Source organism: Marmota marmota, unplaced genomic scaffold (assembly GCF_001458135.2).
Source record: "Marmota marmota marmota unplaced genomic scaffold, marMar, whole genome shotgun sequence".
Lineage (NCBI taxonomy): Eukaryota > Metazoa > Chordata > Mammalia > Rodentia > Sciuridae > Marmota > Marmota marmota.
This window is the reverse complement of record NW_025999961.1, coordinates 2,146,569-2,161,140: the sequence shown is the minus strand read 5'-3', so window position 1 is coordinate 2,161,140 and position 14,572 is coordinate 2,146,569. Positions and strand designations below refer to the sequence as shown.

General features: G+C 34.7%; 1 protein-coding gene across 2 annotated transcripts in view; it reads left to right on the top strand.

Moving 5' to 3' along the window:
* Wdr70 (WD repeat domain 70) overlaps positions 1-14,149 on the top strand; it is a 281,334-nt gene extending 267,185 nt beyond the window's left edge. For both annotated transcript variants that reach the window (XM_015496352.2, XM_048802879.1), the window contains exon 18: positions 13,964-14,149. In XM_015496352.2, coding sequence (XP_015351838.1) covers positions 13,964-14,051 — 88 coding nt within the window. In that variant the 3' untranslated portion in view covers positions 14,052-14,149. The remainder of the gene's footprint in view (positions 1-13,963) is intronic.
* The last annotated feature ends 423 nt before the right edge of the window (positions 14,150-14,572 follow it).

Sequence of the window (14,572 nt, the reverse complement as noted above, 5' to 3'; positions counted from 1 at the left end):
AATTAGAAGTGAGGAATTGTGATGCCTCTAGCATGCTCTTTTTTTTTTTTTTTTGTACCAGGGATTGAACCTAGGGGATCTTAACCACTGAGCCACATCCCTAGGCCTTTTTACTTTTTATTTTGAGACAGGGTTTTGCTAAATTGCTTAGGGCTTCATTAAGTTGCTAAGGCTAGCCTCAAACTTGTGATTCTTCTGCATCAGCCTTCTGAGTTGCTGGAATTGCAGGTATGTGCTACCATATCTAGCTCCAGCATTGCTCTTGTTGTTTAATATTGCTTTGACTATTTTGAGTCTTTTATTTATCTGTGTGAATTTTTCTAGTTCTGTGAAGACTATCTCTGGTATCTTGATGGGGTCACATTGAATCTTTATATCACTTTTAGTAGTATGACCATTTTAACAATATTCTGCCTATTCAAGAGCATGGGTGGTCTTTCCATCTTCTAGTGTCTTCTTCAATTTCTTTTTTCAGCATTCTATAATTTTCTTGCAGACATCTTTCACCTCCGTGGTTAGATTTATTCCTATGTATTTTTTTTTTTGAGACTATTGTAAGGGAATTGTTTTCCTGATTTTTTAAAAATATTTATTTTTAGGTATACATGGGCACAATGCCTTTATTTTATTTACTTAATTTTATGTGGTGCTGAGGATCGAACCCAGGGCCTCGCCTGTGCTAGGTGAGCACTCTACCACTGAGCTTCAATTCCAGCCCCAGTTTTCCTGATTTTTTTTTTCCAGCAGATTCATTATTTGTAAATGTTAAAGCCATAGATTTAACATTCTTCTGCCTCAGCCTCCTGAGTTGTAGGTATGTGCCACCGTACCTAGCTCCAGCATTGCTCCTGTTGTTTAATATTGCTTTGACTCATGTTTTAACATGTTGATCTGTTACTTTGCTGAATTTGTCAGTTCTAGTCTTTTGATGATTTTTTTTTTTTGATCTTCTAAGCAGGATCATATCATCTGCAAATAGTGATAATTTGACTTTTTCCTTTACTATTTATATCTTACTTCTTTCTCTTGACTAATTGCTCTGGCTAAAATTTCAAGAACCTTATTGATTAGGAGTGAGGAGAATAGACATCCATATCCTGTTCCTGATTTTATAGGAAGTACTTTCAGTTTTTCCTCATCAGTGTGATGTTGGCTTTGGGTTTGTCACATGATATTTAGGTAAGTTCCTTTTATCCCTAATTTCATCATTGTTTTTAACATCGGTTTTATGTTTTTTATGTATTGCTAAAATTTTCTCAATTTTGAGAAAACTAGACCCTGGTCATTTTTCAACACATTAAGGTGTTGGGAAAAATTCCTTACGAACCAACTCGACTTACATGTCATATCAGCCCCCTATATGCTAATCATTAGGAGCTACTTTGCTTTAAAGAAAAACACATTGTCTTAGCTTGGTTCCTTAGAAACAGACCTTAAGATAATGATTCATGTAAAGGGGACTTATTAGGGCATAATCCTAGAGAAAACCAGCAGGGAAATGGAAAAATGCAAGGAAAGAAGCAAAGCTGCAGTATCAAAAGCAGTCTCATGGAGAGCCGCTTTGGCTCAGTCCTGCAGCAGGACCCTAGAGACTATGGTCAGAGTTGTCCAGGTCAGAGACATGGCAGCTAAAGTATCTTTACTCCCTCATCTGTTGATTGTTGGTAATGGATGGAGTTGTTGCAAAAGACATTTCCAGATGCTGCCAGCTCTCCAGGGTTTCAGAGATAGTTGCTACTGCTATGAAAGAATGCACACCAAAACCAAAACAACAAAACAAAACAAAAAACCTATAGGGGTTTGAGGGGATCTGGAGGGAGCATTGTGTCTTTGCTGTGTGTCTGTTGTGGCAGAACAAGCTTTACTGTGCACTCTCAATGGTGATCATTCACAGTGTGTTCTAATACCCACACAGTACAGATGGAATATATCTGAACAGCGAGCTGGATAATATTACAACAGCTAAGAGGGTCATATCAAGGCTGGCCAACTAAATAGTGTACATTCAGACATCATTTGTATAGAATTTGTGTATGAGCTAATATATGTCAGCACATCACTGGCAGTCAGCTAAGCTCATAGATTATGTCTGTGTTGAAACTTCTGTTTTAATGGAGTAGTTATCCTCTCTTAAAATAAAGGGGTCTTTTGTACTTTAAAAATCTTGTTTAGAAATACAACAAAGCTTGATTGAAGAAAGAAGAGAAAGCCATCAAATTAATTTTGTTAAACATGGTAAGCATCATTTTGTTGGCTAACTGCTCCAAATACAAGCGTTTATAAACACCCCAAATAAATCATTGAAATGTCTCTATTACAGGTATTGTAATAATAGTGTTTGCTGATTATCAGTGGACATTAGCAATATATAAATCATAGAAAAGTGTCAAAAACGTAATTTACCATTGAAGAAAAGGAGACACTAAGAAGGTAACCTTTAGAACCTGATAGCAAGCTCTTGCTGCAACCATCCAGGAACCTGGGCTTAGAATTTCCAGGGTATTGTTCTCACATCTAACAACAAATTACTTTGATAAAAGATAAATTTCAATTTAGCATATAGTTTTCAGATCTGAATTTTTAAGTAATATATTCATGCAGAAAAGAAAAAATGTCTAGCAGTACTTACAGTTTTTTAGGTTAGACAGTGCAATTCTGAAAGCCTCCCTTTCACTTAACCACCAGTTCATTCTACTACTTAGAGATACCAACATCTGAAAATTCTTGTTTATTCTCCCAGAGAGAATCCCTGTGTAAATGTGCGGATACATATATGGATACATTCATTATGTGAAAAAACAGGTATATAGTATGTTTTACAAGTTGGATTTGTTTTTTATATCTGGAGAGTGGGTCAGTCCATTCATGCATATCTAGCTAATTTTTTTATACTTTCTTCATTTATTTCAATGTATGGACATATTGTACTTTTCTGAAACAATGCGGTCTTGAAAGATAGTTACATTATTTTCAGTTCTTAGCTTTCATAAATAATACTGAAATTAATGTGAACTTGCTGGGCTGCTTAGGGCCCCACCAAGTTGCTGAAGCTGGCTTTGAACTCATGATCCTCCTGCCTCAGCCCTTCAAGTTGATGGGATTATAGTCACACATCACTGCACCCAGCTGGAGGGACCTTTTTTTTTCTTCTTTAACCATACCGCCATAGAATTCCAATTTAATTTTTCTAGTTGATTAGCCAGTTCTTGTAACACTTACTACTAGATAATATAATTTTCCTCATTGAATTGAAATGGCACTTTTATTGCATATAGTGTATTTTTGTATGAATTTTAGTCAGTTTCTAGATTCTCTGTTCTATTAATTCAAGTATCAGTGTCAAATAGTTTTTATTATTATAGGACTGCCTGCTCTTATTGTTATTTATTTTTTAATTGTAGATGGACACAATACCTTTATTTTATTTATTTATTTTTATGTGGTACTGAGGATCAAACCCAGTGCCTCACACATGCTAGACAAGTGCTCTACCACTGAGCTACAAACCCAGACCCTGCTCTCATTATTTATCTGTTCTATCTATTCTATTTATTCTTGCAGATCTGTATGACTTTATTCTAATTACCTAGTATTCTCCCCTCCCCTGAATTATTGGTGGAATTTTTAGTACAATTGAGTTAAATGTATATATTAATTTAGATGAAATTCTATAATAGTGGTTCTTTGACACCAACCAAAGAATATATCTTTATATTTAATCATATCATTGTATCCCTTCAGTGGTATTTTAAGTTTTTTTTCATATATATCTTTCATATTCCTTCTAAGTTCACGCCTACGTTTTTTGTGTGCTTCTATAAAAAAAGAATCTTTTCTTCGCTGAATTCATATATGTATAATATATATATATATTAGTTTTGTATCCAGCTGTTTTATTGCATTTTTCTATTGTTTTAAGTAATTTTTATCCACTTTTCTGGGATTTACAGGTATAAAGCAATATCACAGGCAAATAATGATAAGTTTATCTCCTCCTTTACAATTTTTGTACACCTGGCATTTTTTTTTCTTATCTAATTGCATTGTCTACCACCAGAATAATAGTAAATTGTATCAATGATAGTACACATTCTTTTTTTCACTTTGAACTTTAACAGGCAAAATTTTGTTGGACTAAACCATATAAAAATTTTTTTTGTAAGCAAAAATGTTGAATAGCAGTTTTATATTGTTCAATATAATGGTATGTCTCCATAAAACATGGTGACTTTTGAAAACACACATACAAAAGTTTAAGAATAATTCATCTCTTTCTATTTTATTTATTCAACAAAGATTTACTAAAGACCTACTTTGTGTCGGATATTGTTCTAGGATGTGGGGAGATAGCTATTATTATAGAGCTTACATTCTGATAGAGGCAAACAATACATAAATCCATAAATGTTAGATATAGTAAGTGTTAAGAATAAAACTAAGTTAGGGATAATGGACACAAAATAATAGGGGTGGGATAGTGGTGGAATTGTGCTATTTTAGATATGGTAGTCAGATCACTCTTCTAAAGTGATCTTTGGCCTGAGTGAAATGAGGAATTGAATCATGCAGATACTTTTGGGAAGAGCATCACATGAGAGAAAACACCCTTCAAAGGTCAAAGGCATATATGCATCCAGAATAGATGCTTAGTTTTACTAAATCCTTTCTCTCTACTAGAGAGGTGACCAGATGATTTTCTTACTTTGATCTATAAATTTGATTAATTATATTACTGCATTTCCTGATAACAAACCATCCTGGCATCTTTGATCTGACACATGGTTTTTGTCGGATGTTAGGCTATCTTCCTGAAAGTTTTATATGTTTTTTTTTTTTTTTCTTTTCTGGATGCCCTCTAGACTATTTTGAAACTATTTAACCTACCCATTTTGAAAAGACTTGATTTAATTTACCTCTAAAACTATCAAAGCCTGTAACTGGGGTTGTGGCCCAGAGGTAGAGCACTCACTTGCCTAACATACATGAGGCCCTGGGTTTGATCCTCAGCACCACATTAAAAAAATAAAATAAAGATATTGTGTAAACTAAAAAATAAATATTAAAAAAACTATCAAAACCTGTTGCTTCTGTGAAGTGGAGCATGAGTAGTACTTCCTTAATTTATTTCTATCTTTCCCCGGCAAGTAGTCTATTTGGAGTTTCTGACTCTTCCAAGGTGGCTAGTCAATATTTTATTGGATAGTCATTCATCCAGATTTTCAGCTTTATTTAAATACAATTAGTTGAAGATGAAGTTGTTTTTGTTCACTGATGACTTTTGCCTGAAGATATTTTCCACACCATAGGCAATTTATATTTAAAATTGGATAATGTGTTGGATTAAAAGTAGCTTTGCAAGGAGGGTAGGACAGGTATTGTCATATGTGCACCTTAATTATGAGGAGACTACAGCTTAGAGATCTGCTGTTAACAGTAGCTGAAACTAGAACTACCAGTTCTTTTGATCCCCTAATGAGCCTTGCAGAGAACTGCGTTCCCTCTTAGTATACACCTTTCTCCCATTGCATTTGCTCCCATCTCTTTCCTTCCACCCAATTTCATCACCTTACATTTACTGCTTACTAACTAAGTTAATGGCACTGTCTGCCTGCGACATATAATTTGTTAGCCAAGATCATGGTTCTCTTTCTCCTGTGTTCACCTGCTGGAGTATGCTGTTTATTGCCAAGTGGCAAAGTGTTTGAAGGGAAGCTAATATTTAAAGGGATCGTTTCATAAAGGTCACTGTAATTGAGAATGTGTGTCTGGTTGTTTTTCTTCACTGCAATTGACTTCTGTCAGTGATGAAATGAAGATTTATTTACTGTATCTTGCTTTAACACAGAAAAGCACTCTTAGACATTCTATAAATCTGTCTCCCTACTAGCAACATATACTCATCTGCATTCTCCAGTGATGATAATGAAGAGTCTTTGAACACTTTACATTTATCAGTTGAATGTTTAAGCTTCATTCCTTCATTAGCAATGATATAGCCATGAAAGTTTTCAAACACAGCAGGATCACAGAGGACTCTGTTCAGCCACACATGGGCAGATTTAGTTACAGTTTCTTGTTTAAAAGATGCTGTAGGAGGGAGGGGAAAGGAGCTGGCTGGGGCGTAGTGGGCAGGATGTGGATCCAGAATGCTATTAGCTTTCACATCAGACAGGGATAGATGTGTGTGGGAGCCTGGAGCTTGGCCAGCAGCCTGCCAGTCTGACAGCTCTGTCAACCATGGCCACCTTTCTTGCCAGATAAGCTTCCATTATTGCTGGTTCAGTCAATTTAATTTTTGGTGTATGTGTCTTGTCTGATACAGGATATGTGCTTGTGTGTGTGGTTGTGTATGTATCATCCCATCTATAAAGGATACATTTAAAGTCATGTTGAGTTAATAGGCAACATTTAAAGAAGTTATTTTGTGACTGAGTGAAGGTTTATGTATTATTTGTGTCAGGAAGAGAGACATGCACAGAGAGAAAAATATCTTTTTTTTTTCCTCCTTGAGTTATATTTAGGTAACTAGTAGTCACTGTCTACCATATTCCTGTGTAGAAGCCAGCGCTTCTCAGAGTGGCTTTGTGAACTGCCTGTATCCTAGCTGTGTGTGTGTGTGTGTGTTGGGGGAGAAATTTTGATTTATAGGCTTCAGCCCAAACCAACTCAGATGTCATGGGATTGGGGCTGGGAATCTACATTTGAGAAGTGCCTTAAATTATCATTTTGTACACTAACATTTGGTAATAATACAAAGTAGCTATTTAAAATAAACCACGAATGATTCCCCTTAAGAAAATTCACACTTACAGATTAGATTGTTTCAATTATAGAGTTTCATAGTGAATTATTTCTACCACAAAAGAATTTGCCCCAGGATTTTTTTGAATACCAAGTTGCCATGTTGTATTTAACATTTGAATTATTTTATTAAATGTTTCCTGCGTACAACTTTTTGGAAATACATCTATTATATGAAGTGAAAAATATTTAAAGCAAGCTGTGTAATAATAATGACACTTTGTTGTACTTATACTATGCCAGGCTTGTTTTTAAATTTTATTTATTTATTCATACATACATATATATTTATATATACATATACATACACATGTAATCCTCACAACAATTCTATGAGGTAAATGATATTACTGTCCTTGTTTTATAAAGAAACTGAGGCCAAAACCCCACAGTTAGCAGGTGACAAAATTGGGGTTTGAGTGCAGGGAGTCTGGCTTCAGAGTCAAGTCTGTGATTTTTAATTACTACACTCTACTCTTTCTCATCACAATGCAGCTAGTAGTAGTTTTTAGAAAAGTTGGGTGATAGTGAAGCTGAAAGGCTATTTGTGTGAGCTAGCTTGGCATAGTAGAGGGAACACTAGCCTAAGAGTCACAGTCCTGGGTGTAGTTCCAGCTCTGCCACTACCTGGTGAGTCTCTTACCTTCACTGAGGCTCTTTTCCTTATCCATGAAGTAAGAGGATAGGGTTACACTAGTGCCTGGCTTTCATGTATGTTTTGAATAAAAATTGTGGCACACAGTTAAGGATTTTATAAGTGGGAACTTGGACAGGACTTTGATCACACCTGGCCTGTCTCCAGCCTGTGAGTTCTTCAGAGGGTTTATCATTCTAACGCATTCACCCACTTGATGGGAGGGTAGGTAATGGTAATTTTATAGGGTTCTCTTTGTTTTTCTTTTCCTTTCCCTTTTATTTTTTCTGTTCCCACAATTCCCACAGGTTTCATTTATGTCCCTTTTTCTACCCTCACATAGTCTTTAAACTCTCATACATAGCATCATGAGTTAGTATGCCCTATTTATGAGTCTGAGATGGGTTTATTTATTTTTCCAAAATATTTCATGTTCTAAAGAAAATAGAAAATTCTTTATCTAGAAATATCTTGTTGATTTTCTTCTTATGTGTCCCTAATATTAAAAAAAAAATCTTTGATTAGCTCTTCAATAGAAAGAAGGAACCATTTCAAGTGGGATCTTTTGGTCAAACCTTTTATTTAATCTTAATAATTCTGCAATTGTGATGACTGGGTCAGAGTTCATCTGGGCTGTATTCATTCTTTCAAGGTTAACAAGTGTGTCAGATTGTCAAGTCATGGCTATAATTGACTTTGGCTTTGAGGTTTTCCTTCATAATAAACAGTGGGCCCTGAGCCAAAAAAGCTTGTGGTTTATACTCACATACTGATGATTAAATAATACAAGTGATTTCCCCTCTTACTCGTTCTTTTACCCAGGAGTTTACTTGATGCTCTTGAATGAATCATATCAGAAGAATATCCATAATTAAAAAGAATGTGACCTGTGGACTTTCCGTTGTAGCTGAAAACATTTTGATGACTACACTCTGGCTTGTGTGCTGGAGAAGGATTGCAGAGGCATAAGGTTAGAGCTTAGTCAGAAGAGAAAAGACAGTCCTGCTGACACTTTGAATCTCTTCTGCAAACAATGCACCCCAAAATCCCTTTTAGAAAATTGCAGAGAGAAATTTTACTTATTACTAGCTACTCAACACAAAATTCCTCTGGATGGAAATACTGAAGGTGGGGCTCAGTTTCTGTCATTTTCCTATAGCACACAATTGCTAGAAAAGATTCACTTTGTACAAATAACCTTGAGAACCAATTTTTTTTTTCATATCAAGGTAAAAATTAATCAGCACAAAGTATCAGCTAATCTAAATTTATAGAATTTGCTTAAGCACCTATATTTACCTTGTACAATTATATTTACTATTAGCAAATGCAGAGGTTACTGGAAGTAAAGCAGAACTATATTGAAATCTAACCTACTCTCCTTGGTAACTCTAATAAACAAATTGACATAGGTAGTCAAGTGAAAAATGTTTACTATTCCCCAAATAAGTTAATCAAATTGGAAAACACAATTTTCACATCAGTCCTCTGTAAATTTAGGTTTTAAATTAACACTGAGTTAGTATTGAAAATGGGTAAATATGTGCCATAAATCAGTAAAAGAAACAGTTTAGTTAGAACTGACTTCAGTAAGTTGGATACTTTACTGATTCTTCAGTGAGGCTTACTGTATCTGCATTAGCCTGTTGAGTATCCACAGTGATTGTACATTTTGCTGAATGAAATGTTCCCCTTATCTACATTTCCTGTAAGTTAGTCCCTGTATAGGCTTTTGTTTGGGCAAATATAAAAGATAGGGAATGGTGGGCTATGGAAATGCTTTCTTGAAGTGGTGGGATGTTTCTGGCACTGTGTGTGTGTGTGTGTGTGTGTGTGTGTGTGTGTTCTGAGTTGCTTCTGCCATATCTTCATTGTCCATTTGGTTTGGTTTGTTCTACTCTTTTTTGTAGAAGCATTTAATAGAGTCTCTGTTAAAATCAGAGTACAGATTTCAAGTACCCATAAATGAATGCATGTTTTATGGCCAGTGATAATGTTATTTATAGACCTAGAGGGTTTGTTAGTTGTTGTTATTGTTTGTTTCCTGTTGACTTCAAAATCAGGAATTTCTAGAATGGCCTGTTTTATCTTTTGCCTATGTCATTTCACCTTTCTTGACTTTGTTGATTTATTTTTGTAGACGTTTTCTATGCTTAGGGCAAATTAGGCCATTCCCCAAAGAAGAAATCTAGTTTTAATCTTAACTTTGCTAGAGATTACTTACTCATCTCTGTTCCTCATTGTTTTTGTAAAGTAGTGACTAAATAAATCCATTCAAAATGGCCCAGATAGTCCCAAATTGAATTTTTAAAATCTTTCTCATGTGTGAACTTCTGAACTTTTTCAAAAGAATAATGCTGGAAATAAAGTCAAAGATAAAAATTGCTGAAAAGAAAGAATAGCTGCAAGGCTTAAGCTAATATTTTCTCATTGTGCTGCTTATAAAACACTGGTACTTGTTAGGCTAGACAGAAGTGGTCAAGTTGAATGTTAAAGTTGAATAATATTTTTTAAAGAACTAAATCTTTATTCAACAGACAACACATAGCTCTTATTAGAGGTTCTCAATTATACTTTTAAGAATTTATTCATTTACTTATTTTTGTAGTACTGGGGACTGAACCTAAGGCCTCATGTACATTAAGCAGGTACTCGCCCACTGAGCTATATCCCCAGTCCTAGAGTTTTGGTTTTGAGGGCAGGATGGTTTGGGATACAAGAAAGTTGTTTCTCTAGACCACACTTCCCATCCCCTATCCATGACTAACTCTCAAGAATTAAAGGCCTAAGAGTGTAACCCCAAATTTTACTTGTTACAAAGTCTTTAGCAGCTTTCTATGGGGCCAATATCTGCAGATAGAGAAATAGTTTCCCACAGTTGAGGAAGTCTGCCATGTCTTTATCTTAAGAAGACAGATTCTTACCCCACAGCCTTGTTTCTGAGCCCTGCTTTTCTCTGCCCTCTCCCAAGTTAGGGGAGGATGGAGCCCTTTATAGATAGGTACTGCCTACGGTGGTCCATAACCAGTGATGATGAAGGAAATGTAAGCACTTGGGAAATTTTATAGCAGTTTGATATATGTGAAATCTAATAAAAATTTGGATTATATTTTCCTAGAAATGAATGTAATGTTTTGTATGCAAGGAATTGGAAATAAGAAAACAAACACTGGCCTTGGTTACCAGTTGTTTGAAAAATACAGCCCTAGGCACAGCTCCTGGTCAGGGACAAAGGCTGTCTTCAAGATACCTCCTTTGTGTCCCAGGAAGAGAGTTTATTCTTCCTTACTTCTAAATTCAAGAGCCTAGTTTGCTTTTTCTTTCTCTCTCTTTCTTTCTTTCATTTTAATTTTTAAAAGTCCAATTTTGGTAAAGTACACACAACAAAATTTATCATCTCAACTATTTTTGAGTATGCAGCTCAGTAGCATTAAATACACTTGTATTGTTGTGCAACCAGTCTCCAAAAATCTTCATCCTGTTAAAACTAAAACTCTCTATCCATTAAGCAGAAACTCTCCATTTTTCCCTTCCACCCAGCTACTGGAAACCACCACTTTCTATTTCTGTAAGTCTGGCTACTATAAGTATTACATGTAAGTAGACTTATACAGTATTTGTCTTTTTATGACTGGCTTATTTCACTTAGCAAAATATCTGCAGGGTTTATCATGTTGCAGCATTTTAGAATTCCCTTTTCAGAATGAATAATATTCTATTTATGTATACAACATATTTTCTTGCCTATTCATGCATCAGTGAACACTTGTTTCTTCCACCCTCTGGCTCTTGTGAATAATGCTGTCATGAACAAAGGTGTGCAAATATCTCTTCAAAATTGTGCTTTGAGGGGCTGTGGTTGTAACTCAGTGGTAGAATGCTTGCTGAGAATGTGTGAGGTACTAGATTTGATCCTCAGCACCACATAAAAAATAAATAAAATAAAGGTTAAAAAAAAGAAATTTAAAAAAAAAAGATTTTGCTTTGAATTCTTTTGAGAGTATACATGAAGTGAAATGGCTGGATCAGATGGTAATTCTATTTTTAAGTTTCTGAGGAATCTCCATACTGTTTTTCATGGTTGCTGTGTCATTTTATATTCCCATTAACAATATGCAATGATATCAGTTTCTTCATATCCTGGCCATACTTTTGATAGTAGCCATTCTAATGAGTATGAGGTAATGTCTTATTATAGTTTAGTTCAGCATTTCCTTAATGATTAGTGATATTGGGCATGTGCTTTTTAGCCATTTTTATATCTTTGGAAGAAATATCTATTCATGTTCTTTGCCCATGTTTAAAACGAGGGTGTTTTGGGTACAAAACAAGTTCTTTATGTGTTCTGGATATTATTTCCTTATCAAGTACATCATTTTCAAATATTTTCTACCATTCCATGGTTAGTTTTTCAATCTGTTGATTGTATCCTTTGATCTACAGAAGCTTTGAAATTTTGATATATTTCAATGTATCTATTGTTTTTTTTTTCTTTTGTTGTCTCTGCTTTTGGTGTCATATTCAAGAAATCATCGCTGAATCAAGTGTCATCGAGCTTTTTCTCTGTTTTCTTCTAAGAGTTCTGTAGTTTTCATTTTTATGCTTAGGTCTTTGATCCATTTTGAGGTAATATTTAAGGTAATGGTATAAGGTAAGGATTTGGCTTCATTTACTACATGTGAATGTACAATTTTACCAAACAGTGGGTTGATAGAAGTCTAGTTCCCATGATCAATAGTGCTCTATCAAATCTACAGAAAGAAAGAATAAATGGTAATAAAACATTGGGAAATACTGAACATGGGTTTATGCCTTATTTATGGCAAGTTGAGAAAAAGGAAACAATAGCAACTTGATAGTTATATGTCAGGATTTGACTTTGCATATAAAAACATGACTCTTTAAATGAAATATCCTTTTCAACCTCTAGATTTTCTTCCTGTGATCTGCCTTCAATTTCTTTTTTTTTTAATATCCAAAAGCAGCATTGCAGCTTCATAGTACTTACATCACATTACAGCTAACACTGATGAGCAGGTGTCTTATGAAACATTGTCAGATATCTTTGGAAGGCCATGTTCCTTTTATTTTTCTTAGACATTAAATATCGAATTCAAGCCAGAACCAGTTTGTTCCCATTCAGGTTTGTCTACAACTAAATGGTTAGCATCTTTGCTACAGGACAAAACATGTAAGAAACACCAATTGTTTTGTTATAGCATGTTCAAAAGTCAGTGGTCTTGCTTTCTAGTAATTCAGCAACCCTGGGCCTATGAAACTCTGCAGCTGCTTTTTGAAATGTTAGAGGTATGACCTGTGTGAGGATGTCATAATAGTGTCTTGAAGTGACAACAAGAATTGTAACCAATTGGATTTGGTATGGGGACAGCTTGGGCTCTGGTAGGTGTGTGAGGTAACTGGAGAGAGGGAATTGTGAACAACTTACGCACGAGGAATTCTAGAGCATGACTCATGTAAGACAACATCAGTATGAGTTGTGGATGGTTTATTTTTCCCTGGGATAATAAACAGAGGTAATGTAAAGTTTTAACCCTGCCAAATAAAAGGAATTTTTGTTGTTGTTATTATCTTTACCATTCTGAAATTACCATGATATAATGCATTGAACTAAAAATGAAGGTGCAAGCCAAAATATGTCATGTAATCTTCAGATATTATACTGTAATGTTTTTTCATAATGTAATAGAGCTGTTTTTAGTGGGAAAACAGTAGTAGCAAATATTATAGGAGCATACATTATAACCATTTGACATTTTCTTGGGATTATTTTATGTGTGAATAGTAGTAAAAAGGAATGTCATCGAACCAGGTATGTTTAGAAATTACAGAAGGTTTTGCATGCAAAGATTGCTTGATGTACGGTGGCAGTATTACAGCAATGATATTGTAGTGCAATGTTACAGCCATGTTCATTGATGTAAATGCCTGCTATCTCTATGCTTTGGTCTTGATATGAGGGTGAAAGGGATGTTAATTAGTTTGGTTTTGTTTTTTACTTTTACAGGATCAAATGACAATATTTAGATTAGCTATTATTTTAAACTCAAGTGTTAAATACTCCTTTTAGCATGTACTATAATCACATGTATTTGGAATAGTTATGTCTAGAATAACCCAGAGAGCTATACATAACAATTATGTATATTTTCACTTGGTGACTATATTTTATCCTCCCAAATGATATCAGTTTGCCTGAATTGGAGGTGGAGGTTTTTGATGTGTGAGCTTCCACTGAATTTTATGTGTTTTTATTTCACTTAAGGAAAGGACAGTGTATACACAGTCTGTCACAAGGGAAAAAACCTTTAGAAGAATCTTTGGCTCTTTTCCTGAACATAATTAAATGTCTCTTATCCTTTCCTTTGCCAGAAATTTAATGATTTATATTTAATAATTGAAATGTAATCATTTCCCCAATTTATTCCCACTTGATGAAAGAAGCAAGGTCTAATATAATAAACACTTGCTGACTCAAATTTTCCTCCTCTTTTTAAACTATTTTTTTAGGACTCAGCCCAAAACCATGTTTGCCCAAGTTGAATCTGATGATGAGGAAGCAAAGAATGAACCAGAATGGAAAAAACGTAAAATTTGAAGAATCTTGTTTGAGAACCGTTTGCATGAGGGGAAGGGATATGGAACAGTGTTTTGTTTTCTTTAATGCTTATGAAATAAAAAATGCATTTTTATGAACAGATTTTGACCTTTCCATCATTGAGTCATCCAAAAGATTGATAGTTATTCTTCACTACAATTGTGCTTATATTTTCTTACCTACAACTGTTAAAGTGTGTTACAAGTAAGCAAAAAATAGAGAGTTAGCCTGTTACAAGTACTTTAGGTATTTGGAGACTCATTCAACAGTTACTTGCCTTGTATAGATTCTCATAACTTCAGATGGAAAATGAACATTGAGATGTACATCTGTCTTGAGCAATTTTAGGAACATACCATGGAAATAGAGGTCAAAAAGTTTAATATTCCTGTATAATGTCACAACAATTGTTTATATGACTGTAAATAATTAGGCTGAGTTCAAACAAGAGCATTGTCATACTAGGAAAGAAGAATGTGTGTCTGATTGTCTTTCTACAGTAGAACACAGTGGCTAGTTAG